Below are 23,382 nucleotides of genomic sequence, written 5' to 3' on the forward strand. Positions count from 1 at the left end.
CCACAGCCTAAAGTGATGGTTTCAATTCTCAGAGGATGAGCAGACTACTTTCCAGTCCACTGAAAGTTGTGGTTGACAGGAGATGAGGAAATACTTGTTTTCACTTAGAGTTAATGTAATGGAGAGACACTGTTTTTGTATTGTTCTGGTGGATTAATAATCCTAGTCCTTTGGCTAGTATGTCCCTCCCTGCTCTGTGTGTGTGGAGCTGTATGTGTGAGTGATGATGTGCAAGGGTCAGGGGGCAGTGAGGCCATTTGTCAGCAGGGTACAGGGGGAGACAGAGGCAGGCAGGCCTGCTCAGAATGCCTCTCTGGAGCGATGGGGGGTAAATGGGTCCCTATGGATAGAGAGAGGACAGGGGCGGGGGGGGCACTGGGGTTCAATATAGGTCCCACTGGACCTAGAGTGCAGAGAGAGAGATACATAGTTTCAGAATGGGTCCCTCTGGAGAGCGAATGAGTGAGAAATGGTGGTGGTAGGGGTGATCAGGGGTTTAGGATGGGTCCCTCTGGATAGAGAGAGCGAGAGAGAGAATGGGTGTAGGGGTCCTGAGTCAGAGCAGTCTGCTAATGAAGAACCATCTGAGGGCCTATTCACCTTGAACATGATTCACTGCTGCTACTGCTCCTGCTGTTCACTGTGCTGCTACTACTATTGCTACTACTGCTGCTACTGCTCCTGCTGCCACTACTATTGCTACTACTGCTGCTACTGCTCCTGCTGCTACTACTACTGCTGTTCACTGTGCTGCTACTACTGCTGCTGTTCACTGTGCTGCTGCTACTGCTGCTGTTCACTGTGCTGCTGCTACTGCTGCTGTTCACTGTGCTGCTGCTACTGCTGCTGTTCACTGTGCTGCTACTACTGCTGCTACTGCTGCTGTTCACTGTGCTGCTACTACTGCTGCTGTTCACTGTGCTGCTACTACTGCTGCTGTTCACTGTACTGCTACTACTGCTGCTGCTACTACTACTGCTACTACTGCTGCTGTTCACTGTGCTGCTGCTACTACTACTGCTGCTACTGCTGCTGTTCACTGTGCTGCTGCTACTACTACTGCTACTACTGCTGTTCACTGTACTGCTACTACTGCTGCTGCTACTACTACTGCTACTACTGCTGCTGTTCACTGTGCTGCTGCTACTACTACTGCTACTACTGCTGCTGTTCACTGTACTGCTACTACTGCTGCTGCTACTACTACTGCTACTACTGCTGCTGTTCACTGTGCTGCTACTGCTACTGCTACTACTGCTGCTGTTCACTGTGCTGCTGCTACTACTACTGCTACTACTGCTGCTGTTCACTGTGCTGCTGCTACTACTACTGCTACTACTGCTGCTGTTCACTGTGCTGCTACTACTGCTGCTGTTCACTGTGCTGCTGCTACTGCTGCTGTTCACTGTGCTGCTACTAATGCTGCTGTTCACTGTGCTGCTGCTACTGCTGCTGTTCACTGTGCTGCTGCTACTGCTGCTGTTCACTGTGCTGCTGCTACTGCTGCTGTTCACTGTGCTGCTACTACTGCTGCTGTTCACTGTGCTGCTACTACTGCTGCTGTTCACTGTGCTGCTGCTACTGCTGCTGTTCACTGTGCTGCTGCTAATGCTGCTGTTCACTGTGCTGCTGCTACTGCTGCCGTTCACTGTGCTGCTACTAATGCTGCTGTTCACTGTGCTGCTGCTACTGCTGCTGTTCACTGTGCTGCTACTACTGCTGCTGTTCACTGCTGCTGCTACTACTACTGCTACTACTACTGCTACTACTGCTGCTACTGCTGCTGTTCACTGTGCTGCTGCTACTACTACTGCTGCTGTTCACTGTGCTGCTACTAATGCTGCTGTTCACTGTGCTGCTACTACTGCTGCTGTTCACTGTACTGCTACTACTGCTGCTGTTCACTGTGCTACTACTGCTGCTGTTCACTGTGCTGCTACTACTACTGCTACTACTACTGCTGTTCACTGTGCTGCTACTACTGCTGCTGTTCACTGTGCTGCTACTAATGCTGCTGTTCACTGTGCTGCTACTACTACTGCTACTACTACTGCTGTTCACTGTGCTGCTACTACTGCTGCTGTTCACTGTGCTGCTACTACTACTGCTACTACTACTGCTGTTCACTGTGCTGCTACTACTTCTGCTGTTCACTGTGCTGCTACTACTACTGCTACTACTACTGCTGTTCACTGTGCTGCTACTACTGCTGCTGTTCACTGTGCTGCTACTAATGCTGCTGTTCACTGTGCTGCTACTACTGCTGCTGTTCACTGTGCTGCTACTACTACTGCTACTACTACTGCTGTTCACTGTGCTGCTGCTACTGCTGCTGTTCACTGTGCTGCTGCTAATGCTGCTGTTCACTGTGCTGCTGCTACTGCTGCTGTTCACTGTGCTGCTACTAATGCTGCTGTTCACTGTGCTGCTGCTACTGCTGCTGTTCACTGTGCTGCTACTACTGCTGCTGTTCACTGTGCTGCTGCTACTACTACTGCTACTGCTACTGCTACTACTACTGCTGCTACTGCTGCTGTTCACTGTGCTACTGCTACTACTACTGCTGCTGTTCACTGTGCTGCTGCTACTACTACTGCTACTACTACTGCTGCTACTGCTGCTGTTCACTGTGCTGCTACTACTACTGCTACTACTACTGCTGTTCACTGTGCTGCTACTACTGCTGCTGTTCACTGTGCTGCTGCTACTGCTGCTGTTCACTGTGCTGCTGCTGCTGTTCACTGTGCTGCTACTAATGCTGCTGTTCACTGTGCTGCTACTAATGCTGCTGTTCACTGTGTGCTACTACTACTGCTGCTGTTCACTGTGCTGCTACTAATGCTGCTGTTCACTGTGCTGCTACTACTGCTGCTGTTCACTGTACTGCTACTACTGCTGCTTGTCACTGTGCTGCTGCTACTGCTGCTGTTCACTGTGCTGCTACTAATGCTGCTGTTCACTGTGCTGCTACTACTACTGCTGCTGTTCACTGTGCTGCTACTAATGCTGCTGTTCACTGTGCTGCTACTACTGCTGCTGTTCACTGTACTGCTACTACTGCTGCTGTTCACTGTGCTGCTGCTACTACTACTGCTACTACTGCTGCTGTTCACTGTGCTGCTACTACTACTGCTACTACTACTGCTGTTCACTGTGCTGCTACTACTGCTGCTGTTCACTGTGCTGCTGCTACTGCTGCTGTTCACTGTGCTGCTGCTACTGCTGCTGTTCACTGTGCTGCTACTAATGCTGCTGTTCACTGTGCTAACTGTTCACTGTGCTGCTGCTACTGCTGCTGTTCACTGTACTGCTACTACTGCTGCTGTTCACTGTGCTGCTGCTACTACTGCTACTACTACTGCTGCTGTTCACTGTGCTGCTGCTACTACTGCTACTACTACTCCTGCTGTTCACTGTGCTGCTGCTACTACTACTGCTACTACTGCTGCTGTTCACTGTGCTGCTGCTACTACTACTGCTACTACTGCTGCTGTTCACTGTGCTGCTGCTACTACTACTGCTACTACTACTGCTGCTGTTCACTGTGCTGCTACTAATGCTGCTGTTCACTGTGCTGCTGCTACTGCTGCTGTTCACTGTGCTGCTGCTGCTGCTGTTCACTGTGCTGCTACTACTGCTGCTGTTCACTGTGCTGCTACTAATGCTGCTGTTCACTGTGCTGCTACTACTACTGCTACTACTACTGCTGTTCACTGTGCTGCTACTACTGCTGCTGTTCACTGTGCTGCTACTACTACTGCTACTACTACTGCTGTTCACTGTGCTGCTACTACTGCTGCTGTTCACTGTGCTGCTGCTACTGCTGCTGTTCACTGTGCTGCTGCTACTGCTGCTGTTCACTGTGCTGCTACTACTGCTGCTGTTCACTGTGCTGCTGCTACTGCTGCTGTTCACTGTGCTGCTACTACTACTGCTACTACTACTGCTGTTCACTGTGCTGCTACTACTGCTGCTGTTCACTGTGCTGCTGCTACTGCTGCTGTTCACTGTGCTGCTGCTACTGCTGCTGTTCACTGTGCTGCTGCTACTGCTGCTGTTCACTGTGCTGCTACTACTGCTGCTGTTCACTGTGCTGCTGCTACTGCTGCTGTTCACTGTGCTACTACTACTGCTGCTGTTCACTGTGCTGCTACTACTGCTGCTGTTCACTGTGCTGCTGCTACTACTACTGCTACTACTGCTGCTGTTCACTGCTGCTGCTACTACTACTGCTACTACTGCTGCTGTTCACTGTGCTGCTGCTACTACTACTGCTACTACTACTGCTGCTGTTCACTGTGCTGCTACTAATGCTGCTGTTCACTGTGCTTACTACTGCTGCTGTTCACTGTGCTGCTGCTACTGCTGCTGTTCACTGTGCTGCTACTAATGCTGCTGTTCACTGTGCTGCTACTACTGCTGCTGTTCACTGTGCTGCTGCTACTGCTGCTGTTCACTGTGCTGCTACTACTGCTGCTGTTCACTGTGCTGCTGCTACTGCTGCTGTTCACTGTGCTGCTACTACTGCTGCTGTTCACTGTGCTGCTGCTACTGCTACTACTGCTACTACTGCTGCTACTGCTACTGCTGCTGTTCACTGTGCTACTACTACTGCTGCTGTTCACTGTGTGCTACTAATGCTGCTGTTCACTGTGCTGCTACTACTGCTGCTGTTCACTGTGCTGCTGCTACTGCTGCTGTTCACTGTGCTGCTACTACTGCTGCTGTTCACTGTGCTGCTGCTACTGCTGCTGTTCACTGTGCTGCTACTACTGCTGCTGTTCACTGTGCTGCTGCTACTGCTACTACTGCTACTACTACTGCTGCTACTGCTGCTGCTACTACTACTGCTACTACTGCTGCTGTTCACTGTGCTGCTACTACTGCTGCTGTTCACTGTGCTGCTGCTACTACTACTGCTGCTACTGCTATTACTGCTGCTACTACTACTGCTACTACTGCTGCTGTTCACTGTGCTGCTGCTACTACTACTGCTGCTACTGCTATTACTGCTGCTACTACTACTGCTGTTCACTGTGCTGCTGCTACTACTACTGCTGCTGTTCACTGTGCTGCTGCTACTACTACTGCTGCTACTGCTATTACTGCTGCTACTACTACTGCTACTACTGCTGCTGTTCACTGTGCTGCTGCTACTACTACTGCTGCTACTGCTACTGCTGCTGTTCACTGTGCTGCTACTACCGCTGCTGTTCACTGTGCTGCTGCTACTACTACTGCTGCTACTGCTACTACTACTGCTACTACTGCTGCTGTTCACTGTGCTGCTACTACTACTGCTACTACTACTGCTACTACTACTGCTGCTACTGCTACTACTACTGCTACTACCGCTGCTGTTCACTGTGCTGCTGCTACTACTACTGCTGCTACTGCTATTACTGCTGCTACTGCTCCTGCTGCGACTGCTCCTGCTGCTACTGCTCCTGCTGCTCATTGTGCTGCTACTACTGCTGCTAATGCTCCTGCTGCTCACTGTGCTGTTGCTACTGCTACTGCTGCTGCTCACTGCTACAGCTGCTACTGGTTCTACTGCTGCTACTGCTGCTCACTGTACTGCTACTTCTGCTACTGCTGCTCACTGTCCTGCTACTGCTGCTGCTACTGCCACTACTGCTGCTGCTACTGCTGCTCACTGTTACTACTACTGCTGCTGCTACTGCCACTACTGCTGCTGCTACTGCTGCTCACTGTTCTGCTACTGCTGCTGCTACTGCCACTACTGCTGCTACTGCTGCTCACTGTTACTACTACTGCTGCTGCTACTGCCACTACTGCTGCTGCTACTGCTGCTCACTGTTACTACTACTGCTGCTACTGCCACTACTGCTGCTGCTCTGCTCACTGTTCTGCTACTGCTGCTGCTACTGCCACTACTGCTGCTGCTACTGCTGCTCACTGTTACTACTACTGCTGCTGCTACTGCTGCTGCTACTGCTGCTCACTGTTCTGCTACTGCCACTACTGCTGCTGCTACTGCTGCTCACTGTTCTGCTACTGCTGCTGCTACTGCCACTACTGCTGCTGCTACTGCTGCTCACTGTTACTACTACTGCTGCTGCTACTGCCACTACTGCTGCTGCTACTGCTGCTCACTGTTCTGCTACTGCTGCTGCTACTGCCACTACTGCTGCTGCTACTGCTGCTCACTGTTACTACTACTGCTGCTACTGCCACTACTGCTGCTGCTACTGCTGCTCACTGCTGCTGCTACTGCTGCTCACTGTTGTGCTACTGCTGCTGCTACTGCCACTACTGCTGCTGCTACTGCTGCTCACTGTTCTGCTACTGCTGCTGCTACTGCCACTACTGCTGCTGCTACTGCTGCTCACTGTTACTACTACTGCTGCTGCTACTGCTGCTCACTGTTCTGCTACTGCTGCTGCTACTGCCACTACTGCTGCTGCTACTGCTGCTCACTGTTACTACTACTGCTGCTGCTACTGCCACTACTGCTGCTGCTACTGCTGCTCACTGTTCTGCTACTGCTGCTGCTACTGCCACTACTGCTGCTGCTACTGCTGCTCACTGTTACTACTACTGCTGCTGCTACTGCCACTACTGCTGCTGCTACTGCCACTACTGCTGCTGCTACTGCTGCTCACTGTTACTACTACTGCTGCTGCTACTGCCACTACTGCTGCTGCTACTGCCACTACTGCTGCTGCCTGAGTTTGGCTTTGATCCACAATGACGCTTGTCCCCTGATTCCCCCTTGACCACCCTTCCATTTAGACAGTACGCACACACACACACACACACACACACACACACACACACACACACACACACATGCATACACACATTGCATGCACATGTGCAGACACACACAGGAATTGTTTGCTGTTTCATGGAACACACATGGATTTGTTAATAAGAGTGGCAGTGTTCTTAATGTGTGGAGGCTCTGTGTTGCATATACACACTCACACCTCACCCAACAGCCACATCCCGGATTTATCGGAACCATCACTCACTGTTTTTTGTCCCAGAGCACCATGGATTCAGAGGGAGGGGAGGGGCTGGAGGAGGACTATTACCTACTTAAATACGTGGTTTTTTGAATTGTGTTTTTTTTTTGTCATAACCAAGAATTCTTTGATTACTTCTCTCTCAGTTTATTTTTTAAAGCTGACCTGTTGTTGATTGAGGTCATAGCATTATTTTACATTGCAGGTTGTTTCCAATCTCGTCTGACTGAAGAGGTTTTTCAGTTGCTCACACAGCGTTCTGACACGCTTCATGGAAATGACATTCCCACTCCTCTCCTCTCTCTAATGGAAGGGAATGTGCAGCCATTGGAACTTGGGGGAATATTGTGAGATTTCTAAAGTGGTGGAACATGCTTCACTGGAAGCCCCCCCACCGCGCTTTTTACTTTACAGTTCAAATGTAAAAGGACAGTTATTCTACGGATGAGTTGTACTGCGTTGATAGAGGAAACATATCAGTGTTTTCATCCTGCCAAGCTTCTTGTAATTTAGCCTAATTGTTTTGAGTGCCAAAGTTGTTAGCCAGAGACACATAAGCAGAGTCATACATAAGGAAGGCTCTAAATAAAAATAATAATAGGTAACTAAAATAACAAAAAAATATTTCTTATTGAGTGAGATATGGCCTACGTTGGGCCTATGTGAATCCTATAATTACTTTTGAAGCACATCTCCTAATCAAGATATCACTTTTCCTTCCTTTCTGTGCCGCCAAATGTTTGCATATACTGGTAAAGTTACCAGATTATTAGTAGAGCTGTACAATATGCGCAAAACATATAATTGCTATTTTTCAACCAAATATTGCGATTTGACTTATATATAGATATAGAACAAAATGCTTGGGTGAACTGTTGGAATCATATCAATGGAATAGTGTTGTTTGGCATGAAAACAAATGAAAAAGCTTTGACAGGGTAGAAACCGAAGTGTTAGTCAGTGTTTTCCAGGGCAGCATAATCACATTTGATTAATGTTAGAGAACATGCCATTGCACAAACAACATGCTGATCTACACCACCACTGGTAGCAATGAGCTAATGCTTGCATTAGAGCTATGTCATTTAGCTAGCAAGTTAGCGTTTAGCATTAGCAATAGCGTTATTTTATTGGGAAGTCCAGTACGGAATGTGAATAAATTCCTTTGTTATGTCAAGATCACAACTTATTTATCTCAATATCACGACATAACTTTTGTTATTTTGTCAAGATCACAAGATAAACTCTATAAATAGGAGTGTGGATATATTGATGACAGATTGATAGTATGGCTGAGGCAGCAGAGCCCACGGTGGACCAGTGCATATGTTTTTATTCATTGCTACACTAAGGGATGATACATTTCATGCTAACATCATGCTTTAATTTGTGTTTGGAGCTCATTACCAGTTTATAAGTTAGAATGTTAGCAAGCTAAATGTCCCTTACCTTGAGCTTAAAGCTCATGGGGCATAAAAGTCCTCATGGGGCATTTAAACCCTGAACGATGCCTGATAGGCAGCAATGTCTCCCCGGCTGTGTGCCACCATTAAAACCACAGCCAATCGCATGCAAGAAACAATGCAGCTCGTCGAGAGAGTGAGCTAGCCATACTAGGGAGTCTTGTTAGCTAGCTAGCTTGTTATCTGTGCTGGTTGTTAGCTTGCATAGCTAATATGTGTATAATTGTAAGGGACACTTAATGTTTTATGCATAATGTTTAGATTTACAGAGTGGGTGAGCTCCATTCCAGACATGTTGATCATTCAATTCCAGCCTCAGAGTTTGATCACATTTATACCAACCTCAGATACTGACAAGTCAGGATGCTGCCTGTAGGCTGTCTGCAAGGTGCCTTACATATGAAACATCCTGATTTATCAGCCTCTTGAATCTGATCAGCCTGTCAGGAATGGAGCTTACCCACTGTAACTTGTAATATTATCCACAAAACATGACGTTTCCCTCATAATTACATATCAGTTATGGAAGCTAACAACCAGCATAGATAACATGCTAGATATCTAGCTAACAAGACTACCTAGCTAACTAGCTAGCTCACAAGACTAGCCAAATTAGCTGTGTTGTTCCCTGCATGCGATTGGCTGTGGTCTTGGGGGCGGCATGCAGCCTGGGAGACCACGGCTGCCTGGGAGACCACGGCTGCCTGGGAGACCACGGCTGCCTGGGAGACCACGGCTGCCTGGGAGACCACGGCTGCCTGGGAGACCACGGCTGCCTGGGAGACCACTGCTGCCTGGGAGACCACGGCTGCCTGGGAGACCACGGCTGCCTGGGAGACCACGGCTGCCTGGGAGACCACGGCTGCCTGGGAGACCACGGCAGCCTGGGAGACCACGGCAGCCTGGGAGACCACGGCAGCCTGGGAGACCACGGCAGCCTGGGAGACCACGGCTGGGAGACCACGGCTGCCTGGGAGACCACGGCTGCCTGGGAGACCACGGCTGCCTGGGAGACCACGGCAGCCTGGGAGACCACGGCAGCCTGGGAGACCACAGCAGCCTGGGAGACCACGGCAGCCTGGGAGACCACAGCAGCCTGGGAGACCACAGCAGCCTGGGAGACCACGGCAGCCTGGGAGACCACGGCAGCCTGGGAGACCACAGCAGCCTGGGAGACCACAGCAGCCTGTCAGGCATCGTTCAGGGCTTAAATGGCCCCGCATTGCAATCAACTCAGCCACAGGGCTCCTTGATGAAGTGGTTATCGGGTATCTGAACAAATGAATGGATGATGCGTGATACTTTTGATTATCTCATGATCTCGACAAAACAACTTTTGTTATGTAGTGATCATGAGATAAATAAGTTGTGATCTTGCCATAAAGAGGGAACTATTTTTTAAATTCATATATCCTCTCTAGACTTCCGTACTGTGGACCTCCTTATGAATTGACTGCATGCTGAGGGAATAAACAACGTGGAGGAACTGTGTGCTGCCTGCTTGAGTGAAAGGGTCTGGGCTTGGTGTGCGTTGCCAGGGAACTGGAAACAATCAGTGTGTCGCGGCGAAATATTGTTACTCTGTACATTTTATCTTGAATTTTCTTTTAATCGCACTGGTGCACTCAAAATAAAACTCCAGGTTGCATATAATATTTTGTTGCATATGCAACCAAATTGGTCGCACTTTAGAGCGACCTGAGAGCATAAATCCCAAACCGATATGTGGAGGGAGAGAGTTTTGCCACCCAGTGAGAAGTCTGTGCGTTTGGCGAACTTGACATGGATATGCTTTTTGCATCATTGTCCTGGACATGTCCGTTGATTGAATTACTTGGTGCCAGGCAGGCAGGAGCAGTCTTGATTTATATGCAGCAGGGGAACATTCTGTAACTAGCTTAGTCATTAGAGACAAACCCGAAGATAGAGGGAGGGGACAACCATAAAAATAGAATCACTCATTTCATTTCTATGGGGACAACGTTACCACTCACATTGTATATGAGCTGTGCTAGGGAATACTCTGCTACAATTTTAAAATCAACAGAAGCCACGCATTTACTGATTGCAGTCAATCGGTTCTCCCTCCATCTCTCTCCTGATCTCTTTCCCTTGCTCCCTCTCTCCGTTGGATGGCATGGGTAGAGGAAGCGTCAGTGTCCAAGGTGGAGGAGAGGCGTGTGTCAGAGGAGAGTGGACGGCCACCCCAGCTGGAGTCAATATTTGCTTTAGGAATCTCAATAACAGGCCACAGTCATCTGCATCTCTGATAATGGACAACCATATGTCTCTGTTGTCCCAGTGGACTAGGGTTCTCTCTCGCTCTCTCTTTCCTCCCTCTCTCTTTCCTTTTCTCTCGCCTCTGTTCTGTCTTTCTCTCTCCTCTCTCGTTGTCCTCCCCCATCTCTCTCTCTCTCTACTATGAACGCAACATGCAACAATTCCATTGATTTTACTTAGTTACACTTCATATGAGGGAATCGGTTAATTAAAATAAATTCATTAGGCCCTAATCTATGGATTTCACATGACTGGGAATACAGATATGCATCTGTTTGTCAAATATATATTTTTAAAATGACTCTCAATGGGCCTCAGGATCTCCTCATGGTATTTTTGTGCATTCAAGGAGGCAGTTTATGGTAGAGAAATGAACATAAGATTCTCCGGCAACAGCTCTAGTGGACATTCCCGCAGTCAGCATGCCAATTGAACACTCCCTCAAAACTTGAGACATCTGTAGCATTGTGTTGTGACAAAATTGCACATTTTAGAGTGGCCACGGTGCACCTGTGTAATTATCATGCTGTTTAGTCAGCTTCTTGATATGCCTCACCTGCCAGGTTGATGGATTATCTTGGCAATGGAGAAAAGCTCACTAACAGGGATGTAAACAAATTTGTGCACAGCATTTGAGAGAAATAAGGTTTTTGTGCTTATGGAACATTTCTGGGATATTTCAGCTCATGAAACATGGGATCAACACTTTACATGTTGCGTTTATATTTTTGTTCAATGTACATTCATAAAACCCGTTATATGACCTGCATGTTGTGCTGTGACCTCAGTTGCCATGGCAACCCAGCCTGTGATGTCCTCTCTCCTGGTTGAGTCAGCTGCATCTGGGGGCAGGGAGAAGATGATGGTGCAGCCTCACTGGCATCCTCACCCACAGCTCAGGTGATCTTAACCCATGTTTTTGTGTTGCCTCTATTCCATGGGTTTGAGCTTCATGGTTTCAGCCAGACTGTTCTCTCTCCCGCTCTTTCTGTCTTCCTCTCTCCCTCTGTGTGGTGAGCAGCTTGCCTGTCCTCAGGCTGCCCTAGGCCCTAGGCTCAGGTGCCTGTCAGCCTCAGTTTGAAACGGCTCCCTTTCAGCTATTCGTCATGCCTGCCTCAACCCCTGCTGTGCCAGCATGTGCCCAGTCCGTTCCATCTTAGCGCATCCAGTCCATTTTAGCCAACCAAACTTAGTCCAGCACAGCGCATACACATTCCCAGTAAAGCCCAGTTCCAGTCCCAACCCATCTTCTCTCCACTGTTCTACCAGAGGGGCCTTATCAACAACCTCACCACAGGCAGCAGTCCCTTAATGAGAGGGGAATGGCCCAGTGGGTTCCTAGAGTAGGGGCTAGAGCGGGGGCTATAGTAAAGGCCTGTTTGGGTCCATTCTTGACTGGCAATGTGTTAGGTGCAGTCATCAAGAAGGCAGAAAGAGACAGCTAGCATAGTTAGTGTGGCAGGCATTTTGATCCCTTTCTGTTATTCCCAATGCTCTAACCTGACTGACTGACTATCCATCCAGCACCAGGCTCCCAGATTGCTCTACCTGCTTGGCACTCTGAATTTCAAATGTTTCCAATTTTCCCCCTGTTGGGTAGCATGGAGGGAGGGAGGGATGTCTGGGAGCGTATGAATGCCTCCAGCAGGGTTCTGTTCTAGCACCCAGGAATGGGGGCCGGCAAGGGGAGCGTTATGCCTGTAGTGTGTGTATTTGTTGACTGCTTTCCCATTTGTGGCTGTGTGGCCAGTCTGATTGTACTCTGCCTGCTACAGTGGTCTGGTTATTACTACTCCTCTATCCACTGATGCTGCCTTTGTCTCTGTCTTTCTTATGTAGCTTCTTAATGTGTTGTGTTGATGTTTTGTCTCAATTTACTTTTTCCATTGAGTTTTTATTAGTTTCATTGGGCTGTAAGTCAGCCTTTTTCTATGTCTCTTCCTCTGTGGTTTTCCTTAACCCTGGCCCCAGCTATGAGGAGCGTGCGCTTTACCTGGAGGCCATCGTGCAGAACCACCGGGAGGTCATGACCTTTGAGGACTTTGCCTCGCAGGTCTTCTCCCCTTCAACCAGCTACTACCCAATGAGTGGGACAGGTCAGAATCCTACTCTGCTCCTCCACTTCCTCCTCTACTCCACAGCAGCACACCTGTTAGCCCTCCTCTTCAGACCCCTCCATCTCTATGTCCTGGTCCTTGTCTCCTCACACCCACACTCTGATGAATATCAAAGGCAGCAGGGCCAAGCTCTCTCCACACTGTCTGAGCAGCAGCATCAAAGACTTTACCGTGGCTCAACAACTTAGTCAGGCCCTGCTCCTTGTCTCTCCGTGTTCTGTTTCATCTCACCCCCTCCTCTGTTTTTATCTCCCCCTCTCATTTAATTAGCCCGGCAGAAATATACATGATGTGACATGATTGAATGTGGGTTAAACCCGGTGTATGTGATCAGTCCTCTTATCAGAGCGTTCATACCTGTACCAGAGATATGCAGTCTGCTAAACACTGGGTTCACACTGCTGTCTCCCAGAGGTCAGGAAGAGGGGAGACTGAGGGGGACTTCATTAAACAATGTCTCCTCTTCCTGCCCTGGCTTGGCCTAGATCTGATGGGTCTATAACAACAACAACTCCGCTAACATCCAATCAGTACAGCAATGCTCTCATGCACTGATACAATTGGAAACCTGTGTTCTTTTATTGTCATGACTGGAAACTTAATCTGTTATTGTGTGTGTGTCTTGGCTACGTGCGTACGAACATGTCTCTGTGTGTGTATACGTGTGTGTATGTTGTGTCTGTACGTGTGAGTATGTGTGTGTGTTGTCCAGATTTAAGCCAGCAGTCCCAGAAGGCAGGGTTGATAAGCAGACTGGCAGAGGCAGGAGGTAGTCTGATAAGCAGACTGGCAGAGGTAGGAGGTAGTCTGATAAGCAGACTGGCAGAGGCAGGAGGTAGTCTGATAGGCAGACTGGCAGAGGTAGGAGGTAGTCTGATAGGCAGACTGGCAGAGGCAGGAGGTAGTCTGATAGGCAGGAGGTAGTCTGATAGGCAGACTGGCAGAGGTGGGAGGTAGTCTGATAGGCAGACTGGCAGAGTCTGATAAGCAGACTGGCGGGAGGTAGTCTGATAGGCAGACTGGCAGAGGCGGGAGGTAGTCTGATAGGCAGACTGGCAGAGGCGGGAGGTAGTCTGATAGGCAGACTGGCAGAGGCGGGAGGTAGTCTGATAGGCAGACTGGCAGAGGCGGGAGGTAGTCTGATAAGCAGACTGGCAGAGGCGGGAGGTAGTCTGATAAGCAGACTGGCAGAGGCGGGGAGGTAGTCTGATAAGCAGACTGGCAGAGGTAGGAGGTAGTCTGACTAAGCAGACTGGCAGAGGCGGGAGGTAGTCTGATAGGCAGACTGGCAGAGGCGGGAGGTAGTCTGATAGGCAGACTGGCAGAGGCGGGAGGTAGTCTGATAGGCAGACTGGCAGAGGCAGGAGGTAGTCTGATAGGCAGACTGGCAGAGGCGGGAGGTAGTCTGATAGGCAGACTGGCAGAGGCGGGAGGTAGTCTGATAGGCAGACTGGCAGAGGCGGGAGGTAGTCTGATAGGCAGACTGGCAGAGGCGGGAGGTAGTCTGATAGGCAGACTGGCAGAGGCGGGAGGTAGTCTGATAAGCAGACTGGCAGAGGCGGGAGGTAGTCTGATAAGCAGACTGGCAGAGGCGGGAGGTAGTCTGATAAGCAGACTGGCAGAGGCGGGACCGGGAGGTAGTCTAGGCAGACTGGCAAGCGGGAGAGTCTGGCAGAGGCGGGAGGTAGTCTGATAGGCAGACTGGCAGAGGCGGGAGGTAGTCTGATAGGCAGACTGGCAGAGGCAGGAGGCAGGAGGTAGTCTGATAGGCAGACTGGCAGACTGGCAGAGGGAGGTAGTCTGATAAGCAGACTGGCAGAGGCAGGAGGTAGTCTGATAAGCAGACTGGCAGAGGCAGGAGGTAGTCTGATAAGCAGACTGGCAGAGGCAGGAGGTAGTCTGATAAGCAGACTGGCAGAGGCAGGAGGTAGTCTGATAAGCAGACTGGCAGAGGCAGGAGGTAGTCTGATAAGCAGACTGGCAGAGGCAGGAGGTAGTCTGATAAGCAGACTGGCAGAGGCAGGAGGTAGTCTGATAGGCAGACTGGCAGAGGCAGGAGGTAGTCTGATAGGCAGACTGGCAGAGGCAGGAGGTAGTCTGATAGGCAGACTGGCAGAGGCAGGAGGTAGTCTGATAGGCAGACTGGCAGAGGCAGGAGGTAGTCTGATAGGCAGACTGGCAGAGGCAGGAGGTAGTCTGATAGGCAGACTGGCAGAGGCAGGAGGTAGTCTGATAGGCAGACTGGCAGAGGCAGGAGGTAGTCTGATAGGCAGACTGGCAGAGGCAGGAGGCAGCCTGATCTATTAATGTAATTACAGTCAACTCCCTTTACTGCAGAGGTGTAAAAAAACAAAGCTGACCTCTATTTCATCAACTATAATACTAAACAGGGAGTATTCTGTAGGGAGAGGGGAACAGGGAGAGAGGGAATGAGAGAAAGGGGAGAGCGAGAGGAAATGGGAGAGAGAATCTTGTGTGTGGGGCATTCATCTGTTCTCTGCTGGTGTGTGTTATTTGTAGTGGAGCAGGAGATGGATAGCTGGTTGGGCTGATTGAGTCCTCTTTGTGATTATGGGATCATAGGTTAGTCTGACCAGACAATACATTATTATTTTCTCTTATTGTTAAATGAGGATTGGTTTCACAGCGTGGTGCATCAGCTGTGTCTGAGAGCAGGCATAACCACAAGACTTACTTTAATCACCCTCTTTAATCCTGTGGAAATTAATTTGGAACATCTATACAAATGGATGAATATACAAATAGATGGGCAAACATTATTTTGGGGCTATTGCATCTCTGTCTGTCGTGACCGAGGACGTGTTATTTTGTCCACCGTGGGTTTGGAATCAGCTGGTCCTCTACATCAACTGTTTCTAGCCACAGCACCACATCACAGAGATGCAGGGCAATTTCAGGAATCACTCTAGGTCTGCATGCAGACTTCACCTGGCAATCTTCTAAACAAGGGGGAGGTTAAATCCTAGTACACACAGATACAGGTGCTCACAGCTTCTTCCAGTGATAAACCAGGCATTTTTCTGAGAAGTGGTTCTTTATATTTCTTTTAGTCTTTTTTGTCAACATGTTTTCCTGTATTTACAGCGGCCGTGTGGATAGTGTACAATACATTTATGTTCATGTACATTCTCTAATATTTAGTCTGTTTATGTCCTGTGTATGGTCCTATGCATCAACACATGGCCACTGATATATAATCACAGAAGGCTGCTTAGTTTTGTCCCTTTGTTGTGTCTGTGACCTCAGACTTAAAAAGCTGCTCTCATTGTCACCCTTCTCAGATGTGCTGGTGTCTAGTAATACAGTGATTGTCTGTTGCCCTCTCATGTGTCTTTGTCGTGCTTGTGTCCCATGTTTCATATGCTGCTGCAGTGTGAGTGTGTGTGCTTGTCAATACCCCTGCTTAGGTTCATTGCTCCACTAATATGTCATCCATGACGTGCAGCGTGCCGGCGTTGGCCGGGGATGGTTTGGGACATGGAGTACCCTTGGGCCAAGCTGGACTGTAAGACTTCTGCCTGTTTCCTCTATTAGGCATGATGCCCATTGCCCACCCTCCACCTTAACCTGACCTTCACCTTTGACACCACAGCTACACCATCTCAGAGACCATCAATCATACTAACCTGCACCCCGACCCGACCTAATATCCCACTCCCTCCTGCATGAGTCATCTCTAACCTAAAGTAGATTACCCCCATCCTCCCCGCTGTGGCCCTGCAGTGTGTCTACTGTCTGAGTTGTTTTTGTGGTTTGAGTGTTTGTTCACACTGACATGTTGAGGTTTATTTTTTTGGGCCAGAGGGTTGGACTCAGTCAGGATCTCAAATTACTGTAGAGAGTAAGAATAGCAGAATACACAGGGCGCAATTTGGAAATGTGGTTGTGCATCAGCAGTTTGTCAGTCACTCAATTAGCCCATGTCTGTAAAAAATGTTTCGATTTGTAAGTTATTATAGTGGCTTAGTAAACTTAGGGCCCCCATTTTCAATTTTGTTGGTCGGTCTCACTCAGATATCATATTAAAACCTGCAAATATTTCTCTCCACCCTATGGAAAAATGTGTAGAATTGCAGGAAATTAGCTGTAAAACTGCAAATTGTCCTGTCCGCCCCATGGAATGAGTAGAATTGCATGAAATTAGTTCTAATATTGTACTAATTGTACTGTTCTCTACTCACCATGGGAAAATGTGTAGAATTGCACGATTTAACTCTAAAAGGTAGAAATGTTCTTTCCACTGTCAAGAGGAGGGCTGCTTAAATATTTTGCTTGTAATTTGGTGGGGGGGGGTACCCAATTGTCATACTTGAGTAAAAGTAAAGATACCAGAAAATGACAAGTGAAAGTCAGCCAGTAAAATACTACTGTAAAAGTAAGAGTATTTGGTTTTAAATATACTTTTCTTTAATGTATATATTTTACCAATTAAAATGTATTTTTGATACTTAAGTATCAAAAGTAAAAGTCTAAATCATATCAAATTCCTTATATTAAGCCAACCACACAGAAAGATCTTCTTTTCTTAATTTACGGATAGACAGGGGCACACTCCAACACTCAGACATAATTTACAAACAAAGCATTTGTGTTTAGTAATAAGTCCACCATATCAGAGGAAGTAGGGATGACCTTGATAAGTGCATGAATGGGACCATCTTGATAAGTGCGTGAATGGGACCATTTTCTTGTCCAGCTTAGCATTCAAAATGTGATGAGTACTTTTGGGTGTCAGGGAAAATGTATGGAGTAAAAAGTACATTTTCTTTAGGGATGTAGTTTAGTAAATGTAAAAGTTGTCAAAAATACAAAATTGTAAAGTACAGATGCCTAAAAACACTACTTAAGTAGTACTTTAAAGTATTTTTACGTAAGTACTTTACACCACTGCACACATTGGTACACAGACCCGCAAGCAACTGCGGCCCCTCCATGAGTTCAGTTGTTTTGTGGCCCCCACCCCATCAAAGATGCCCATCCCTGGGTTAACATAGCTACAAGAGTCAACAATGAGGGAGATTCTCGCTCATCAAATATTTCAATGGATCCAGACAGTCCGTGGGACTGAAGAGCTCTCAACAACCCCCCTCCCAGACAGGCCTCCTTCTCTGACCCTAAACCACTCCGTCTAGAGACAACAGCTCTTCACCTTCTCATACCGCTACAGCTTCATCTGATGGCAACAGAAGACCCTCTAACTTTTACTATGTGTCAGAGAGTGTCAACTAGTCAAGGAGCTGCCAGGCACACTGGTTTAAATGACTGTTGATGTCTACTCTACTGTGGAGTAGACTGTTGCCACAACTCTGGAGAAACCTGTGCCTGTATTGGTGTTGCACACAATTTTGTCTGTAATGTTTTGTTACATTTTACTAGTCTCTTTATCTCATGGTGTTGAACTGGTTGAGAAGCGTTTCTGATAATCCAGTCTGTTCCTGCTCTATGATCTGTCCAACATATACACATTTTATAATAAGCAGTCATACCAACCTATGTGATGTCAAGTTACAGAAATCATTTACCCCTTTGAATATTAGCTGGACAGACATGGAACAAACTCAAACCAACTTTCAAGAGGCCCTCTATATTTCTGAAAACTGTCCCTGTCTCTTAACATATTAAATGCTTTATGTCTTGTATGACTTTGATCCTCACAGTGATAATAACCAACAACATACCACCACACAGGCTTTCTGAATGTCGCCTTCATCTCCCTTCCCTAGTACCCTCCCTGGCTGACTGTCTACAGCAGGGCTGTGTTGTGTGACTTTGTCTTAATGTGACGCTCTACTGTCTGTTTTTCTTTTAGATGAAACAATGTTAAAGGTGTCATTGCGGTAATTGAAGAAGGTAAGCCCCGAGCGCCGACCAGAAGCTCGTGTGTCACCCAAAGACCTCGCTCTCCCGTTCACTCATCCTCTCTGGTTTCTCCTTTATTTGGTACTAACACGCTTTTTTTACCCACCTACCTACCGCTTTCTGAAGGACGGTTGATATGACGCTGTATGGGGTGGTGATATAACGCTGTATGGGGTGGTGGTATGACGCTGTATGGGGTGGTGATATAACGCTGTATGGGGTGGTGATATAACGCTGTATGGGGTGGTGATATAACGCTGTATGGGGTGGTGATATAACGCTGTATGGGGTGGTGATATAACGCTGTATGGGGTGGTGATATAACGCTGTATGGGGTGGTGATATAACGCTGTATGGGGTGGTGGTATAACGCTGTATGGGGTGGTGGTATAACGCTGTATGGGGTGGTGGTATAACGCTGTATGGGGTGGTGATATAACGCTGTATGGGGTGGTGGTATAACACTGTATGGGGTGGTGGTATAACGCTGTATGGGGTGGTGATATAACGCTGTATGGGGTGGTGGTATAACACTGTATGGGGTGGTGATATAACGCTGTATGGGGTGGTGATATAACGCTGTATGGGGTGGTGATATAACGCTGTATGGGGTGGTGATATAACGCTGTATGGGGTGGTGATATAACGCTGTATGGGGTGGTGATATAACGCTGTATGGGGTGGTGATATAACGCTGTATGGGGTGGTGGTATAACGCTGTATGGGGTGGTGATATAACGCTGTATGGGGTGGTGATATAACGCTGTATGGGGTGGTGATATAACGCTGTATGGGGTGGTGGTATAACGCTGTATGGGGTGGTGATATAACGCTGTATGGGGTGGTGATATAACGTTGTATGGGGTGGTGATATAACTCTGTATGGGGTGGTGATATAACGCTGTATGGGGTGGTGATATAACGCTGTATGGGGTGGTGATATAACGCTGTATGGGGTGGTGGTATAACGCTGTATGGGGTGGTGATATAACGCTGTATGGGGTGGTGATATAACGCTGTATGGGGTGGTGATATAACGCTGTATGGGGTGGTGGTATAACGCTGTATGGGGTGGTGATATAACGCTGTATGGGGTGGTGATATAACGCTGTATGGGGTGGTGATATAACGCTGTATGGGGTGGTGATATAACGCTGTATGGGGTGGTGATATAACGCTGTATGGGGTGGTGGTATAACGCTGTATGGGGTGGTGATATAACGCTGTATGGGGTGGTGATATAACGCTGTATGGGGTGGTGATATAACGCTGTATGGGGTGGTGATATAACGCTGTATGGGGTGGTGATATAACGCTGTATGGGGTGGTGATATAAACGTGTATGGGGTGGTGATATAACGCTGTATGGGGTGGTGATATAACGCTGTATGGGGTGGTGATATAACGCTGTATGGGGTGGTGATATAACGCTGTATGGGGTGGTGATATAACGCTGTATGGGGTGGTGATATAACGCTGTATGGGGTGGTGATATAACGTTGTATGGGGTGGTGATATAACTCTGTATGGGGTGGTGATATAACGCTGTATGGGGTGGTGATATAACTCTGTATGGGGTGGTGATATAACTCTGTATGGGGTGGTGATATAACGCTGTATGGGGTGGTGATATAACGCTGTATGGGGTGGTGATATAACGCTGTATGGGGTGGTGGTATAACGCTGTATGGGGTGGTGATATAACGCTGTATGGGGTGGTGATATAACTCTGTATGGGGTGGTGATATAACGCTGTATGGGGTGGTGATATAACGCTGTATGGGGTGGTGATATAACGCTGTATGGGGTGGTGATATAACTCTGTATGGGGTGGTGATATAACGCTGTATGGGGTGGTGATATAACGCTGTATGGGGTGGTGATATAACGCTGTATGGGGTGGTGATATAACGCTGTATGGGGTGGTGATATAACTCTGTATGGGGTGGTGATATAACGCTGTATGGGGTGGTGATATAACTCTGTATGGGGTGGTGATATAACGATGTATGGGGTGGTGATATAACGCTGTATGGGGTGGTGATATAACGCTGTATGGGGTGGTGATATAACTCTGTATGGGGTGGTGATATAACGCTGTATGGGGTGGTGATATAACGCTGTATGGGGTGGTGATATAACGCTGTATGGGGTGGTGATATAACGCTGTATGGGGTGGTGATATAACGCTGTATGGGGTGGTGATATAACACTGTATGGGGTGGTGATATAACGCTGTATGGGGTGGTGATATAACGCTGTATGGGGTGGTGATATAACGCTGTATGGGGTGGTGATATAACGCTGTATGGGGTGGTGATATAACTCTGTATGGGGTGGTGATATAACGCTGTATGGGGTGGTGATATAACGCTGTATGGGGTGGTGATATAACGCTGTATGGGGTGGTGATATAACGCTGTATGGGGTGGTGATATAACTCTGTATGGGGTGGTGATATAACGCTGTATGGGGTGATGATATAACGCTGTATGGGGTGGTGATATAACGCTGTATGGGGTGGTGATATAACGCTGTATGGGGTGGTGATATAACGCTGTATGGGGTGGTGATATAACGCTGTATGGGGTGGTGATATAACGCTGTATGGGGTGGTGATATAACGCTGTATGGGGTGGTGATATAACGCTGTATGGGGTGGTGATATAACGCTGTATGGGGTGGTGATATAACGCTGTATGGGGTGGTGATATAACGCTGTATGGGGTGGTGATATAACGCTGTATGGGGTGGTGATATAATGCTGTATGGGGTGGTGATATAACGCTGTATGGGGTGGTGATATAACGCTGTATGGGGTGATGATATAATGCTGTATGGGGTGGTGATATAACGCTGTATGGGGTGGTGATATGACGCTGTATGGGGTGATGATATAATGCTGTATGGGGTGGTGGTATAACGCTGTATGGGGTGGTGATATAACGCTGTATGGGGTGGTGGTATAACGCTGTATGGGGTGGTGATATAACGCTGTATGGGGTGGTGATATAACGCTGTATGGGGTGGTGATATAACGCTGTATGGGGTGGTGATATAACGCTGTATGGGGTGGTGATATAACGCTGTATGGGGTGGTGATATAACGCTGTATGGGGTGGTGATATAACGCTGTATGGGGTGGTGATATAACGCTGTATGGGGTGGTGATATAACTCTGTATGGGGTGGTGATATAACGCTGTATGGGGTGGTGATATAACGCTGTATGGGGTGGTGATATAACGCTGTATGGGGTGGTGATATAACTCTGTATGGGGTGGTGATATAACTCTGTATGGGGTGGTGATATAACGCTGTATGGGGTGGTGATATAACGCTGTATGGGGTGGTGATATAACGCTGTATGGGGTGGTGATATAACGCTGTATGGGGTGGTGATATAACGCTGTATGGGGTGGTGATATAACGCTGTATGGGGTGGTGATATAACGCTGTATGGGGTGGTGATATAACGCTGTATGGGGTGGTGATATGACGCTGTATGGGGTGGTGATATAACGCTGTATGGGGTGGTGATATAACGCTGTATGGGGTGGTGATATAACGCTGTATGGGGTGGTGATATAACGCTGTATGGGGTGGTGATATAACGCTGTATGGGGTGGTGATATAACTCTGTATGGGGTGGTGGTATAACGTTGTATGGGGTGGTGGTATAACGCTGTATGGGGTGGTGATATAACGCTGTATGGGGTGGTGATATAACGCTGTATGGGGTGGTGATATAACGCTGTATGGGGTGGTGATATAACTCTGTATGGGGTGGTGATATAACGCTGTATGGGGTGGTGATATAACTCTGTATGGGGTGGTGATATAACGCTGTATGGGGTGGTGATATAACGCTGTATGGGGTGGTGGTATAACGCTGTATGGGGTGGTGGTATAACTCTGTATGGGGTGGTGATATAACTCTGTATGGGGTGGGGGTATAACACTGTATGGGGTGGTGATATAACGCTGTATGGGGTGGTGGTATAACGCTGTATGGGGTGGTGATATAATGCTGTATGGGGTGGTGATATAACGCTGTATGGGGTGGTGGTATAACGCTGTATGGGGTGGTGATATAACGCTGTATGGGGTGGTGGTATAACACTGTATGGGGTGGTGATATAACGCTGTATGGGGTGGTGGTATGACGCTGTATGGGGTGGTGATATAACGCTGTATGGGGTGGTGATATAACGCTGTATGGGGTGGTGATATAACGCTGTATGGGGTGGTGATATAACGCTGTATGGGGTGGTGATATAAGGCTGTATGGGGTGGTGATATAACGCTGTATGGGGTGATGATATAACGCTGTATGGGGTGGTGATATAACGCTGTATGGGGTGGTGATATGACGCTGTATGGGGTGGTGATATAATGCTGTATGGGGTGGTGGTATAACGCTGTATGGGGTGGTGATATGACGCTGTATGGGGTGGTGGTATAACGCTGTATGGGGTGGTGATATAACGCTGTATGGGGTGGTGATATAACGCTGTATGGGGTGGTGATATAACGCTGTATGGGGTGGTGATATAACGCTGTATGGGGTGGTGATATAACGCTCTATGGGGTGGTGGTATAACGCTGTATGAGGTGGTGATATAACGCTGTATGGGGTGGTGATATAACT

The 23,382-nt window shown here is 48.0% G+C and overlaps 1 protein-coding gene across 1 annotated transcript in view; it reads left to right on the forward strand.

Annotated features, from left to right (window-relative positions):
• Positions 1–23,382, forward strand: part of LOC118362157 (ral GTPase-activating protein subunit alpha-2-like) — a 224,811-nt gene that overhangs the window by 193,985 nt on the left and 7,444 nt on the right. Inside the window, exons 39-41 of the mRNA XM_052486145.1 lie at positions 12,707–13,687; positions 14,648–16,378; positions 18,683–18,723. Of these exons, the coding sequence (XP_052342105.1) occupies positions 12,707–13,040 (334 nt within the window). The 3' untranslated portion in view covers positions 13,041–13,687; positions 14,648–16,378; positions 18,683–18,723. The remainder of the gene's footprint in view (positions 1–12,706; positions 13,688–14,647; positions 16,379–18,682; positions 18,724–23,382) is intronic.

This window comes from Oncorhynchus keta, chromosome 29 (genome assembly GCF_023373465.1).
Source record: "Oncorhynchus keta strain PuntledgeMale-10-30-2019 chromosome 29, Oket_V2, whole genome shotgun sequence".
In the NCBI taxonomy this organism is placed as follows: Eukaryota; Metazoa; Chordata; class Actinopteri; order Salmoniformes; family Salmonidae; genus Oncorhynchus; species Oncorhynchus keta.